General features: G+C 41.9%; 1 protein-coding gene across 1 annotated transcript; it reads left to right on the top strand.

Annotated features, from left to right (window-relative positions):
- The first annotated feature begins 2221 nt into the window (after window positions 1-2221).
- psmg1 (proteasome (prosome, macropain) assembly chaperone 1) lies at window positions 2222-15444 on the top strand. The gene is made up of 7 exons (XM_083927123.1): window positions 2222-2428; window positions 7203-7306; window positions 8683-8828; window positions 12096-12158; window positions 12590-12788; window positions 15038-15168; window positions 15289-15444. Exons 1-7 carry the CDS (start codon window positions 2310-2312, stop codon window positions 15364-15366), a joined length of 840 nt encoding a protein of 279 aa, XP_083783249.1. The 5' UTR covers window positions 2222-2309; the 3' UTR covers window positions 15367-15444.
- Window positions 15445-16576: the final 1132 nt, after the last annotated feature.

Here is a 16576-nt window from a genome sequence, read left to right as displayed (position 1 = left end):
CTCCAGTCAACTTGAGGCCAATTTGCCCTAACATGACTTGGCTTATGTTTCCACCGAGCTGTACAAGCGAATGATCTGCCAGCATCCTTTAAGAACGATGTTTCCCTGCTTTCTTCCACTCGAGTTAATTATGTATAAGCACTAAGAAGCCGGAGGAGTCATGTGGTACGTCAGGTTTTACCCTTAATTGGCACAAAGGCCAAAAATAGCACGTCAAATGTTCCTAATTGTAAGTCATATCCAAAGCCCCTGTATGCATTGTATAACCACACACCATGTGAAACCAGTGGAGAGACACAGACCTTAAATCTTTCATTGATTTAAATGAGCAGCTCAGGCCGAAGCACGTGGAAGAGGCAGCACTCGTGCATGGGGCCCCGTTCTCTGAGCTTCCCAAAGGGATGGTGGGGAGCGACTGGTGCTGCACGTCTGCAGCTGCATTAGTGCGTTTGTTTCAGCTTCTATACTGAAGGAATCTCTGCGTATTTAGTCTAAATGTGTTGGTTATTATTTGGATAATAATAAAAAAGATCTCAATAAGATACGATAAGATAAGATTTCATAAGATAAGATAAGATAAGATAAGATAACATAACATAACATAACATAACATAACATAACATAAGACAACGTGAGATAAGATAAACCTTTACTGATCTCCATGGGGGGGGGGGGTATAGAGTGTGTAGTGAAATAATAAATAATAATAATAATAATAATATAAAAAGCTCAAATAAAAATTGAATAAAAAACAAAAAAAAGGAAAGAAATACATGAACTTATAGAGACACATTTGGCTAAAAAGAAGAGTACTACCAAAATGTGTATATATATATATATATATATATATATATATATATATATATATATATATATATATATATATAAATGGCATTTTTTTGCCCAAGGAAGGAACAAGGGTTAATAAATAAATGAATAAATAAATAAATGCATAGATAAATAAATGCTGAAATAAATGAATAAATAAATAAATATATAGATAAATAAATGCTGAAATAAATGAATAAATAAATAAATATATAGATAAATAAATGCTGAAATAAATGAATGAATAAATTAATGCATGAATAAATGGGACCTCCTAGCTCATGAACATATCGACACAGAAATAAATAAATGTAGGTGAACAAAATGTAGAAATAAATGTAAAGCATTTATTTATTTATACGTTTATTTATGTATTTATGTGCTATTTTATTATTTGTTTATTCATATATTTCAGGATGTATTTGTTCATTCCTGTATTTATTTATACATGTATTTATTTGTGTATTTATGTATTTATTTTGTATTATTTATTTATTCGTGTATTTTAGGATATATTTATTGATTTATTCCTGTATTTATTTATTCATTTATTTATTATTTTACTATTAATCTATTCATATATTTTAGGATGTAGTTACTTATGTACTCCTGTATTTATTTATACATGTATTTATGTATTCATTTATTTGTTTATTCATATATTTCAGGATGTATTTGTTCATTCCTGTATTTATTTATACATGTATTTATTTGTTTATGCATTTATTTTTTAATTATTTATTTATTCATGTATTTTAGGATATATTTATTTATGTATTGCTGTATTTATTTAGACATTTATTTATTATTTTATTATTAATCTATTCATATATTTTAGGATGTAGTTACTTATGTACTCCTGTATTTATTTATACATGTATTTATTTATTCATGTATTTATTATTATATAGTATTTATTTATTCATGTATTTCAGGATATATTTATTTATTTATTGCTGTATTTATTTAAACATTTATTTACTATTTTATAATTTATCTATTCATATATTTCAGGATGTAGTTACTTATTAACTCCTGTATTTATTTATACATGTATTTATGTATTCATTTATTTGTTTATTCATATATTACAGGATGTATTTGTTTATTCCTGTATTTATTTATACATGTATTTATTTATTCATGTATTTATTATTATATAGTATTTATTTATTCATGTATTTTAGGATATATTTATTTATTTATTGCTGTATTTATTTAAACATTTATTTACTATTTTATAATTTATCTATTCATATATTTCAGGATGTATTTACTTATGTACTCCTGTTTTTACTTATACATTTATTTATTCTGAGACTAATTCTGTTTGGTTTTGGGTTTTCAGGTTTTTATTTTGAAGGGATGTTGCTGCCGGCGGAAGTGACGCATGTACGTCATGGCTGCCGCCCGTCCTCTCCTGAAGCACTAACGGCTAGCTTTCGCTTTTGCTGCTCTTCCTCCGGTGAACTCGGGGGATAATGGCGACGTTTTTCGGTGAAGTGCTGTCGGTGTTTTCTCGGGCCGTGGAGGAGGAAGAAGAGGAGCTCGAAGAAAACGAAGAAGATGAAGAAATCCACAGAGAGCTGGAGGAAAAGAGGTAAACGACGTTAGCACGGAAACCATAGAAACAGCGGAGGAGCTGAGTCACGCTACACAGTCTAATCCCGCGCAGTGAACTAATTAAATCACTTTTTAGATGTAAAGTACTGTGTGACCCTCATACTTACATTTCCAAATTATGTTTGTATCTCACGTTGCTATAACTTAAAGGTCCCGTATTGTAAAAAGTACCATTTTCATGTCGTTTTATGATAATAAAGCAGGTGGAGGTGATATATAAATACTGTGAAATTATCAAAATTGCTAAATGCACAGAGAGAAACACACAGCTAGTTTTCAAACTGTCCTGTACATCACTTCCTGTACGGTTGTGATGTCACAACTATACTAAGGGCCCATCCACACGGAGCCGCGGTTTCCTGTATCCGCACAACTTTAGTATCGTTTTTGGACGACTTTCCACACGCAGCCGGTGTTATCGGAGCCTGGAAATGGGATCTTTTGAAACCGGGGAAGATTTGAAAACACCCCGGTGGCGTTGTCGTCTGGACAACAACAGTGCTGCTGCTTCCTGTATGGTTGTGATGTCACAACTATACTAAGGGCCAATCCACACGGAGGCGCGTTTTCCTGTATCCGCACAACTTTAGTATCGTTTTTGGACGACTATCCACACGCAGCCGGTGTTATCGGTGCCTGGAAATGGGATCTTTTGAAACCGGGGAAGATTTGAAAACACCCCGGTGGCGTTGTCGTCTGGACAACAACATTGCTGCTGCTTCCTGTATGGTTGTGATGTCACAACTATACTAACGGCCCATCCACACGGAGCCGCGGTTTCCTGTATCCGCATCACTTTAGTATCGTTTTTGGACGACTATCCACACGCAGCCGGTGTTATCGGAGCCTGGAAATGGGATCTTTTGAAACCGGGGAAGATTTGAAAACACCCCGGTGGCGTTGTCGTCTGGACAACAACATTGCTGCTGCTTCCTGTATGGTTGTGATGTCACAACTATACTAAGGGCCAATCCACATGGAGGCGCGTTTTCCTGTATCCGCACAACTTTAGTATCGTTTTTGGACGACTATCCACACGCAGCCGGTGTTATTGGTGCCTGAAAATGGGATCTTTTGAAACCGGATTTGAAAATGCCCCCCCGTGGGGTTGTCGTCTTGACAACAACAGTGCTGCTGCGTGAGAGGACAGAGACGGACACATAGACTGTTTACTGAACCTGACTCTGAGCCACATGCATGGGAATAAATTAGGCCAACCACATAGTTCTCCATTTTCCCCTGATGCTCTGAATAAGGAGCTAAATTGGTCGTTAGTCGCTTTTTATAAATGAAATTGCTAAGAAGTCGTGAAAAGTTTCTAAATCTAGTGAGAAAGTGGCGCCTGTGAGTGCTTTGGGGCGGGGAAGGGGCTCACAGCAGCACCCTCTGCTCAGTGAGGACACTAACTGCAGAGAGAAGAGGCTCACAGCAGCACCCTCTGCTCAGTGAGGACACTAACTGCAGAGTGTAGGGGCTCCCAGCAGCACCCTCTGCTCAGTGAGGACACTAACTGCAGAGTGAAGGGGCTCCCAGCATCACCCTCTGCTCAGTGAGGACACTAACTGCAGAGTGAAGGGGCTCCCAGCAGCACCCTCTGCTCAGTGAGGACACTAACTGCAAAGTGAAGGGGCTCCCAGCAGCCCCCTCTGCTCAGTGAGGACACTAACTGCAGAGTGAAGGGGCTCCCAGCAGCCCCCTCTGCTCAGTGAGGACACTAACTGCAGAGTGAAGGGGCTCCCAGCAGCCCCCTCTGCTCAGTGAGGACACTAACTGCAGAGTGATCAGTGCATCAGAGTCCAAAACAGCACAAAAGTCTCCACTAACACCAGAAACAGCCTCTCACAGCGTCGCCCCGTCTCCTCTTCTCTATTGTTGGTGTATTTCTGTGGCAGTTACAGCGCCACACTCAGGCCCGGCATGTGTATTACAGCGTTTTTCGCCGGTTTCACTGGTTTCATGTTGGCGCAGATATTTCTCGAGTCGAGTCTGTGTAGGCGTAAAACTTTTTAAGAACAACAGAGGGAAAAAAAGCTGTTTACGATCGTGTGGACGTACCCTAAATATAACAGAACTGTGTCACCAGTGGGACGGTTTTTGGCTAAATTCTATCAAACTTTCTGTTAAAACTACAAATACATCTGTTTAAATTCAATTCAGTTTTATTTATAGTGCCAAATCAGAACAACAGTGATCTCAGGAAACTTTACAGAGTAGGTAAAGACCACACTTTATGACTTATTTATGATTTACAGAGACCCAACAATTCCCCCGTAGAGTACGGTGGCAACAAAAACCTTCCCTATAAGCGTCAGGAACATAATGATGGTGTAATGTTCAGAGTTAATTTAATGGTGCAAAACTAAAGTCTTACTTCTTATCTTTGTAACCATGTATCGTTTTAACGGCTTTAATTATCTTTGTGTTTACAAGAGTCGTCAAAAGGACGCTAACACTGGTGAATTAGCCGTGTGCTCCTCTCTCTCTCTTTCTTTACAATGAAAATTCATCAATAGATGTAAATGTTAACTAAAAGCAACATTAGTGATAAAAAACACACACACAAAAACACAGTTTGGTCATAAGCAGCACTGTTTACAGCAGGGACAGACATTTGACTGTTTATTCGATGTACAATATTGTTTTACATGCATTATTTGATGTGCATTGGAAACATTCCTTTATATATTATGTTGTCAATGATACAGCCTCATTTTTTAAACTTTAGCATCGGAGTGAAACCTCTTTTTGCAGCTCTCCCTCTTCCCGTTCTGTCCTGAGCCAATAGGAACGCTCTCGCTCTTTCTCTCTCTGTAAAACGCAGCCAAGAGGAGGAGGAGGAGGCTCAGGCTCCAGGCTGTTTTCCCTGACAACACTTGAATTACAATATGACAAAAGGTTATTATGGACTTTTTGACCAACAGTGCCAAAAATAAACTCTGAGGGATGTTTTATTAACACAGGATCACAACGAAATGTAGATGTAGCCTGGAAACTAGACGAATGTGAACGCTCATGTTTCATTTGCTCTGACAGATAAACGCCCGGCCCCTCCCACATTCAGACAGGTTTACAGCCGGGCAGATCCCCGGGCAGGCCTACCGTTAATCTCAAGCAGCGTTGGTTTATTACGATGACTGACGGAGGAGCGTCATGCTTGGATGTACTTGCCAAACGTAAATGTCATTCTCCGTCCAGAGCAACTCACAAAACCTAAAATCAAACCGTCAGACTAGGACGCACTGATTAAATACAAATCAAGATTCTGTCACTGTGTTCGCCCATTTCTCCCCTGTTATATTCTCAGAACATACTGTATATTACACATATTACTGTACCGCCTGCTGATTCACAACAGATCGACCACCGCTTCAACCTGTATGTGCCGTTCAGCGCTAGCCTACATGGTTGCGTTGCTCTGGTTGGTTTTAGGTTCATCTAATTATGTCCGGAGGTGTTTTGGTTCGACCGTTGCCGTTTGAAATCGAAAATGAACTGAGGGGTTATAGATTCATGCACATTTGCAAATAAATCTGGTGATGCAAAGCTACTGGAAATGCTTGATTCAAAGCAGTTCTTCCCTTTCTGGCATGTCACACAGCACCAAGACCTCCCTAAACGCATGCAGTGAGAAAGTAAGCAGCGAAGGGAAACGGCTGGTTTGTTTACATTACCGCTGACGTCAGCACTGACACTAACGCTAATGCTAATCTTCCTTGAACAAATAACATAGTATTACAGAACTATAGTAACTGATGGCATCTGGATGCTGCGTTCTAGGATTAGGCAAACGTACGTGTACCTGTCCAGCAGAAACTCCACGACCATCTCATCTAGTGAGAGGCCGACACCTCGGCCGGTCGATATAATCGGACGATATTTGCGTTTTTTAGGTGTATTGGTATCAGCCAAAGCAGGCTGCTGCGTTCCCCGATAGTTTTTACAGACATGCGTCCACAGGCAGCTACGTGTTGCTGGAGACGCCTTTTTTAAGTTCAATAATTGTTCCTTTTTTTAAAAAAACTGAGACTCGTAACATTTTTCGTCCTCGTGTCATTTTCATTATGTAAATTGAAGGAGCAAAAGTAGAGTCCGCTCCAAATATGGGCTCAAGAAAATCGGCAGTCCGTATCGCTCATCGTCTAAGACGTAAGAAATCGGTATCGGCCCTAAAAAAAAACCATATCGGTCGATCCTTAATCTCATCTCTTTTTAGCTCCGGATGAAGCTGCATTAGCCTCCGCCATCGCTGGAAAGCAGAGCCAATGTTGACCCATGCCTCGCCTCTTGACGCATCAGTTCTTCGCCGTTCCTCGCTCTCTCACAGACCGCTCTACCGCTCTGTCGCTCTGCAGAGAGGTGTGTGACTCGCAAGCGGTGACAACGTTAGGCAACTGGAAGGAAAGCTGCGACGATGACAGGCAGGAAGCTCGACAAGTCATTTTATAAGGACCGAATAAAATGATTGGTCAAACTTTTATTAGAAATATGAGAGAGATTATGAGATGAGTTTTAACAGCTGGTGGATTTCCTGTACATGTTAGTGTGCCTCACGCTCATTAGAAGCATTTTAAGATTACAAAAGAAAAGTGTACTAATGCCAGAAAGGTAAGAATTGTTTTAATGAAGTAATTGCGGTTACCTGCAGACGCCTGCATCTGCAGCCCTGCGGGGATAAAATAAAGGATCTGTGTATATTTACGTGTACAGAGTTTCCAAAACTGTCCCTTACTCTCTATTACCTATTCCTTCAGGCAGGTCCATCTGCAGTGGAGCCCTGAAGTCTCCGCGTCGCTGAAGTCCGGAAACAAGTTGCCGTGCTCAGACTTCATCCTCGCTGTGGGACACAACGCTGCCAGTAAGTGGCTGCTAGCAGCTGTATGCTACATTACCTGTAATGAGTCCTCCTCACAGCAGCGCCAATATTACAGATCAAATGAAACTTTAATGATCCCTGAGAGGAAATTGGAGCAGAGAGTAGTTCAGCAACATTAGCTCTGCAATATCACATTTCCAGGAATGTTTTTTACATTTGCGTTTCAATATAATAAGATCGGCGATGAGCTCACGCTTTTGTACTTTCACTGGTATTTAACACATTTGCTCGTACAACAAACACAATAATCGCTACAAACCAGCACACTTTTAAAAGCTGGTTTAACCTTCAGATGCAATTAACACGAATAAAAGCAACTTTAGGTTTGTTAACCCTTGTGCATCCCTTTGAAAACACCTTGCTCTGATGTTATTAGTAATGCTCATTATATCATAACCATTATTCTCTGTATACTAAGATCACAGACGTGTCATTGATTAGCAACCACATTGATGTTGTTACGGTTTTATTTTGGTGCGGAGTCAGATTAGAAGCAAACTCACTCATGCAATGTTCATGTTATTTTCTATTGATCAGCATATTTGTGAATACCAGCACATGTTATAGCAAAGTTAATGTCACCAGCGTGAACTGTTTTTAGATGTGTGGAACCACCACGAACAGGTAAACAGTAGCTTTACCCCTGACCTGCAAATTCACCTGCACAAAATAAACACTCGCTCGACTAAACGTTATATCCGGGAGATATTTATGTTATCTATCTCTAAACTGCAGCTCTCTGAACTCTTTGAACAAGTACGCATGTCTGTCAGTTCGATGTTTCACCAAGTTGGAAGTGTTGACTCTCTTGGTCTGTATCAATTTGAAGCATTGTTTACAGAGGGGCTGTGTGGCGTCCGTGGGCTCGATACTGTCGGCTACGTTTTCGCTCTGTGCGTCTGCTTATAAACAGAGCTAGGACGGTCGGCAGAGGCTGTCACTCCACTTTCAGCTGTGACTGCGTCGCTCTGTGTCTGTCTGTCACTGTGAAACCACGCCCACTCTGGCTGCAGGCAGGGATGAAGCAGACAGCGGCAGCACACAGACACGCTGCCCCGCTGTCGCACAAAGTTGATAAGGTACCGATGCTAATAAAACGTGACATCGTATTGTTTTTACGGCTGGTTACCGCGGTACCTGTCTGGTATCGGTTTACCATGCAACACTAGTTGGGGCGTCTCTTTGTCATCAAATTTAAAAACGTCAACACCATCTAATCTGAGCTGAGCTCCTCTCTACCCTCTCTCTGAGCCCTTAACACATACATTTTTGTCAAACTGATGCAGTTTGGTGCCTCTAATGTATGTCTGTATCACTCTTGATCAGCTGAAGAATACTGAGAGGATTTCTCTTCCCAGGGTTTCTGTCGGGCTACGTTCTCACCTCTGAAAACTGGGACGCAGTGGGACACGCGTCAGTGTGGAACGAAAGGAGCCGGGCTGTAACTGGGACAACCAGCGAGGAGTCGGCGTGTGTTTTCTACAGAAACAAGGACAAGCCTTCAGTGAGTGACACACTTGGCTAAACACTGTGTGCGTGCATGCGTGTGTGTGTTTGTGTGTGGGGGGCTTATGTGATTAATGCCACAGCGTTGTCAACTCAATAATAATCGTTCAGCTTAATGAGTTTGCTCCAGATGTGTGCGTGTTATAATGGCTGTGCCCGGTTCATCGTCAAACAAGAGACAAATTAAAGGGAAAACCTGAATAATTGGAGAAATAAAAGGAATGCAGATGCTTCTGATGACAATAGAAATTAATCATAGAAACAACAATAATCTGTTGAAGCCGTTTATATAAATGCACAGAGCCGACTCCATTTCAGTCTCAATTCCTCTGCATCTCACTTCATAACTTCATAACTGACCTGCTACAGCAACTAGCGCTCGAGATAGCACGTATAATCAGCTGTACGTGCATTGATGCATTGTTGCACTTAACACAAGTGACACTTCTCACACGTTTTCCTCAGCCCATATTGTCACGCAGATTTATAACTGATGGTGTGAAAATGACACACTGACGTGCACGGTCAGACAAGACACAGCACAACAACACAGTCAAACTTGGATTTTGACGTCTCTTCGTGCTGTTACTGTATCGGTACCAAAAAAGACTACGAATAGACTTGGATTGCAGCTACTTTATGTTACATCAGATATTAAATTAGTCTTGTAAAATACAGTATGTGACGAAATTAATAAATGTTTTCCTTCAGAGGTTTGCTGACATTTTCAGTGTCATCTTGTTAGGATGACCTCGGCCACGAAAGATCTATGCCTTACATTTTTTAAAAATGTATTTATCACGTTATTTTACTACACAGTTTCTGAGGGGAAACGTCAGCTCAACTGTCACACAATGATGATTTCTTCACATTTGAACTGTCGTAAAAAACAAAAGAGAACTTTGCAGCGGGCGATGGTGCATGGACAGGGCTCCAGACGGGGACCAAAATTTCAGAGTGTGACTGAATGTTTCCATAGCGATATGTAAGTGGCTAACCGGCAACAGAGTGACAGATAAGACAGGCACAATCTGTAAGCACAGTAACACAAACACGTGAGTCCCGCAGCTTTCATTAACATCAGGCTACACGTTTTAATCACAGTGTCGCACCTGACGGACCCGAAGCCTCCGTATGTGACAGTTCCAGTCATGTCGGCTCTACGGGAAGAAATCAACAGTGTTTAACTGATTCATTGACTTTATTTCTCCGCCCAGCGCAGCGAGTGAAGCAGCAGGTGACACACAGACTGATCTGATCAGTCGGTGTAGAGACGGTTCACTCGTTAAAACACACAAACCCAGCTGTGAGTCGATCCACTTAATACAGTGTTAACACATCTGTTCTGTGAGATGAGTGAGTGACGGTCCTCACATCGGTTCTTATCTCGTTCTCTCTGCGGAGCAGTGCCGTAAGTTGTCGGGCACAGCGCGGGGCCAGGGTTATACTTTACCTCCTTGAGTACCGTAGGCTAACACAAGTTCTATGCAAAGGCACGTGGAGCACCACCGCAGCTCTCTGCTAAAATCAACCCTCCTGTAAAGAAAATACTGACATTTTAAAATAGTGTTGAAATCTCGTCGCCTCTGGTTCCTGTGGACTCGTGTATCGTCTCGTCTCGTGGGCTGAGGGTCTCGTCACACCCTTTATTTTGGTATGTTTTTTAATATTGTACTGTGATGACAGCGATATGATAACGATAAAAACGTGACACTGAATTTGAAACAGCACACACTAATTTCTGTCAAATCTATTGTTTATTTACTGTGTGTGCCGCTAACATTTCTGGTTGCGCCCCTAAAATTTGTGCTTCTAGTGAAAATGAGTTAGTCCGTAGCCCTGATGTACTTAAAAAAAAGAGTATTTAGAGCCCCGGCAGGCAGCGTTTGCCCCGTTTCAAGAATATATCTTATTCTTGATGACATGAAACATGAAACTCTACTTCAGTCGTGGAAAGTAGGCCGTGACTTACAGGATTAATGAGGCTCCGGGAGTCTGCCGGCTCTTGTGTAGACTCCCAGAATACAGAGTTATACCCAACCAGTGTGATGCGTGCACAGGTGTGTGTACGCGCATGCTTATTTCCTATCACCTTGGTGTCGCCTTTACAGGGATTTTAATTAAGATAAACATGGCGAAGGGCTGTTTGTGAAGATTTATCACCCATTTTCTGTCCTGCCACCTTCAGACTGCTGCAGGGATTTAATGAGCTGAAGGAGAAGACTTTCACACAGCGTGAAGCGGCGGCTGCGGATAACACACACACCGCAACAATCACATTCATTCATAGATTACTCATTTACTGAAACCCCTGTTACTACCACCTTAATATTTAATGAAGATTTAAGTGCATCTGTAGGTCGGAGATTGGGGTTTTCTCTGTGTTTTGGGGACTACTTTGCTCTGATTCAATTAATTGATTAGTCAAACAATAGGAAATGAACTGTTTTTGAAAATAGACGCGTTTCTTTGTCTTGCATCATAGTAAAATGTATATTCTGGTGTTTTGGATCATTAGCCAGACGAAATAAGACATGTGAAGACATCTCCGTGTGCTCTGGGACATTGTGATCTGCACAGTTTTCGGACGTTATAAAGAGAGAACGAATAATTAAAGTAATCATGGTTTTTATGTGTTTCCAGCTCAATGTAGCGTTGTTGCCTGAATGTCTTTTTTTAGCGTGCCAGTCGGTTTTTAACCAGACAATTTAATGGTTAGGTTCATATTGAAAGGTCAATGGACACATGGATAAATGAAAACGTGTCAAAGACGTTACAAATCAGCAGACAGAAGGATCACCATTATACAGCATTAATCAGAGCCACAGAGCAAACTCAGTTTAAATCAGTGTTTCACACAATGAGCTACACTCGGCATCAGAACATGTCTTTAAATAATTAATGTCCAAAAGGTCCAAATACTATATAATATATATATATATAATCACAATATATAATACTAATAATGTTCTCCAACAGAACCAGAACAAAGTAAAATCATAGTAAAGTCCATTCAAGTCGATGACCAAATCCAATCCAAAGGGAAGGAGCCCATTGATGAAAACACCTCACCCTAGTTACCATAGTTACCAAACAGATAAGATGTGCGAGTCCGGAAGTTTGAAAAAAAACAACCAACCTGTGTTCCCGTTATTTGCCCCCTCGTTTGCATAATCAACCCAATAATCGTCCTTCTTGTGACACTTGTGTGTTTCGCACAAATGTGTCTTTAATCTTCTGCATTCTTCTTTTTTCTCTCCTGTAGATCTTGATTTGCCAAGTCACCTGCTACGTTGCAGAGGACCAGCAGTTTCAGTGGACAGAGAAGGTACGTTTACGAGCACGCACAGTAGAGCCGGCCGATTTGACTTCAGTCTTCCGGTTCGAGTCCCTGTGTGGACCCTGAATGGAGCGTGGACTGGTGGCTGGAGAGGCGCCAGTTCATCTCCTGGGCACTGCCGAGGTGCTGTTAAACAAGGCACCGAACCCCCAACTGCTCGGGGCGCCAATCCACTGGCAGCCCCCTCGCTCTAACATCTCTCCATTAATTGCATGTATATAGGTCCTGTTTGTGCGTGTGTGTGTATTTCAGGCCTGTGTGTGTGTGTAACCTGAATAACAACAGAGTGAAAACATGTAATTTCCTCTTGCGGGATTAATAAAGTAATTCTTCAATGTCTGTTACATTGTCTAAGTCGAACATGCAGGTATTTCTCAGGGCGGTCGACCGTTGGCTGACTGTGTTTGTGTTTCCCGTAGGTGTTTGAGTGCCTGCAGCACAGACAGCTGAATGTGACGGTGCTGTCTGACAGCTCTGTGGCCGAGTACAAAGCAGCAGACTATCTGTGCTGCAGCGCCGCGCCCTTCCTGCGCTCTCTCCACACCGCTGCCTTCAGCGGTCAGCCTGTCTGCCAGTCACTGGAGCAGCCCAACATCATCACTGGACTTCCAGCTGCAGGTACTGTCGTTTACACCGAATCGTGTGTGTCTCAAACTATAGACAACTTTCCTTCGGTAGAGTCTTGAGGTGTTGAGAAGGCGGATGAGGCGTTCACATTCAACTCACTCAGTGACCTGAATATGGCCTTTCCCCGGTTAAGGGAATAATCAGAAGTTCCCCGAGGATTCATGAAAGGGGTTGAACGGGTTAATGACGGAGTAACTCTTCCTCGCTCCGCCAACATTGAGCTGGTCTAAATACGGCTTTTTCTTCCGGTTCAACTTTTGTCAAAATCACAACAAATTGGAAAGTGTTGAGAAAACGTGACTTTTTGTCAGAATGACGACAGAAACGGGTCTTCTTGTTTGTGATGTTAGTTGCCATGGTGAAGTCCTCCCTCAGTTTAAAGGTAAAGGTTCTGTTGTTGTTTTTTCCTGTTGTTGTTCCAAGTCAAGTCAAGTCAAGTCCCCGGAGGGCAATTTGCGGTGCAGCCAGCAGCAAAAAACTAAATTTTACAGGAAAACAATTAACATCAATACAACAACAACAACAACAACAAAGAAACAAAGTGCAACAGTGGCCCACTGGATAGAAATAAGGAGTTAAAGTGACCACAGTGCGATCAGTTGTTTAGAGGGCCAACAGCCACTGGAACCCAGGATTTTCTAAATCTGTCAGTCCTGCATCTGCACATTAAATCTGCGTCTTGATGGAAGCGATTTAAATTCAGGTGCTAAGGTGCTCGGGTCAGACAGGACAAGTCTCGCTTTGTTCAGGGCCGTTGCTTCAGGTTTTATTCTGTCTCTGGGTCAAAAAGTCACTGCGGCAGAGTGAGGAGGGGCAGTTATAACCTACGGAGCATGTGCAGACGCAAAACCCCATATTACGCTGTTTACATGCATGAATACTCAGGTTTCTAAAGGAGGTCTCAAGGTCTGTTAACCAGGTTATCAAAACTCAGATTTTACCCGTGTACGGTGTTTAAATGGTGTTTGAGAAACCGAGTATTGACTTAATCCTAATCCGAATATAATCAGGCTTTTAAACTGCATGTAAAAGCGTGTAAAAGTGTTTCTTTTACAGTTATAAAGAGGCGTCTTGGCGGTAAATCAAACTGCTGCTGATCCTAGAAAATGTGCTTGTTGATAAGTTGAGCCATGAGGCGCCACTTGCTAAATGTTTAACATTTTAACCACAAAACAAGCAACAAACTACAATATAAAAGGTGACATCAGATTACTGATGGGGACTGAGGTAACATGTTGCCCACTTTTATAAAATTATAAAAATAAGGAACATTTCAAACACTTGTCTCACGCTGTACAAAACTAAACGGGTCACGAAAGGCTGTCAAACTAAAAAATACCAAAATATATCAAACAATAAAAGATAAAACCTTGTTTATTTAGTTTCAGTTATTCCCACTTTGGCTAAATTTAAACATTCAAAGCACCCAAACATGTGTCATCTCGGCTTCCTCTCACATCCCCTACAACTGTGAACGACGACGACACACCGCCCTCTTCTTAAACACGACTCTCTCGCCTTTTCATCTGTGCACGCCGTAGTGCGACCGACTCTCACGCCAATGCACTTGTTGTGCACATGCTGCTAAAAGTTCCCGGATGGACCTCGCGCTTATGAGCTTTGGTTCAACATTACTTACATCAGTCTTCACACCGTGTATTCTGTGTGCTTCCGCGTGACCCTGTCTCATGACTAACACACGGGCCGTGAGAGACGCCATGAAACAAGCTGAGAAAAGACTTTTTCAGCTGTAGTACAGACCGCAGACCTGCTCACAGCGATCACCGCGCTCTATGAATTAACGAGCCAAAACGCTGCAGTTGCAATAACGTTACCTGGATGTAAATCAAAGAATGTAAACCAGGATATGGCAAACTCCCATTAACCCGGACTATAAATCCAACTTTATCTGGCTTTGATTCTTTACTCTCCTCGAGTGTCCTTGAACGAAACACTGGATCCAAAATTGCTTCTGTTGTGTGTGTGCGTGGGTGTTGTAGGGGGGGGGGACTGCAAGTGGCTCTGGACAAAAGCATCTGCCAGCTAAATGAAATGTAGAGCCATTAGTGCTCCTCTCCACTCAACTGAGCTCACTTTGTCTTTCATCCTTCATCCTTTAAAGGCTCTTAAAGTCCAACGCGGAGACTCGTAGCATCATCGGAATAAAGAAACACTGAAGAGGCGCGTTAAACCGTTTACTCTTCATCTGATTGTTTCACTCTTCTGTGCCGTTTCCCCAGTACTGAACCACTGCGAGGTCCACCGCATCGCCACGGTTGTTTACCAGTGTTACAGTGACGTCGCCGGCCCCGACTCCGTCACCATGGAGACATACAAGCCTGCGCTAACCAAGCTCGGCAAGTCGATACAGGTGAGCCGCTTCTTTTCCTTATTGCTTCTGACTGAGGGGGGCTTTCGAAAGGTCAGGACGACGAGAATGTTTCTCTTCCCTGTTGTCCTCATTCTGCTTTTCTCTGTCTCTCCCCTCCAGTTGGACCCGTCTCCAAGCGCAGACGTCCTCCGCAAGTTTGTCAGAACCACCAACATTCAGAGTAATCTTTATATCTGACAGCGTCCGCATGGCGCACTGTGCAGTGACTTTTATTTTCCTGTGGTAAAATACTGTATTTGTTTTTAATAAAATAGAATTTAAGTAAAAAAAAAAACCCGTAATGTTTTTTTTAATTATTATTATTGTTTACCAAACGTCTCTTTGGGACGGGTGTATGCGTGGTCCAGTAAACTAGACTGCACCACTGCCTCCACGCTGATCTCTGATACCAGCACCAGGGTCCGCAGCAAGATCGCCTAACATTCGTTTACCTACAGTTTTGTTATTTTTGCAAAATTGTTTAATTTTTAAATCTCATTCGTCTTAAGCTCTAGGAACAATCACAAACATTCAGAAGATCCTGCCTCTGGTGTTACATTTAACTGTTGCTCGTCAGTGTCGGTGATATTCAGGAGGCATTTCAGCCTTTTTATCTCTATACACTTAATATTTCAGTTGTGTTCCAGCGTCCCCTGAACTCCAGTCGGCTGTGCGTACACTGATGGTTTTGTGCCAACGCTGAATCCAGAGTGGGACTGAAAAAAAAAAATGCAATGTCACTTTGAAGAGTTTGCAGAAAAAGCTTAGAGTCTGAGAGAATACAGCAATTTATTCAGCTGACTCTGAAGTTTTCTTTACCGTAGTTATTACAGATTTAAATTGCCACTGTTGAAGGTAGACCATACAGCTTGGTACAACGAGAGGTGCATCTTAATTACAGACTGACCAAACTCAAAACCAGACATTACAAAGACTACTCATTAAACCGCCTGCTGCTTAATAGAGGAGCTGGTGGGGTTGGAAGAAGTCGTTCACTGAAGTGGAAGTGACTACAACAATGTAAAAATGCTCCGTTACAAGGAAAGCTCCTGCAGCCACAATGTTACTCGCCTAAAAGTACAAAGTTATTAACCGGACTCCCTGCCAGATGAGATTCTCGTCCATCTGGGATCGTTCCACAGCAAAGTGGTTTCAGGAGGCTGGGCCTTACCAAAAATCCTTGCATATGATTGGATAAACCACTTGTCCGTCATCTTTATTGACGTGCAGCTTCAACCACTCGGATCAAAACCAACCGGTGAGGCTGATGAGAGCGACGCAGAGAAAAGCCAAACAACAGCCGACGTTGTTTCCACCAACAGAAGCCTTCAGATCCGTTCTCTGGTTCTTTTAAAGAAGAAATATTCTCTTGATTGGACACGGATGGAACGGCAGCATCCATGTTGAC

Source organism: Echiichthys vipera (assembly GCF_963691815.1).
Source record: "Echiichthys vipera genome assembly, chromosome: 14".
NCBI lineage: Eukaryota > Metazoa > Chordata > Actinopteri > Perciformes > Trachinidae > Echiichthys > Echiichthys vipera.
This window is presented reverse-complemented; position numbering and strand designations above follow the sequence as displayed.

Coding starts and splice junctions, on each gene's coding strand:
- psmg1 (XM_083927123.1), top strand. CDS start 2,310: ATGGCGACGTTTTTCGGTGAAGTGCTGTCGGTGTTTTCTCGGGCCGTG. Junction 2,429..7,202: donor AGAGAGCTGGAGGAAAAGAG/GTAAACGACGTT, acceptor CTATTCCTTCAG/GCAGGTCCATCTGCAGTGGA. Junction 7,307..8,682: donor TGTGGGACACAACGCTGCCA/GTAAGTGGCTGC, acceptor TTCTCTTCCCAG/GGTTTCTGTCGGGCTACGTT.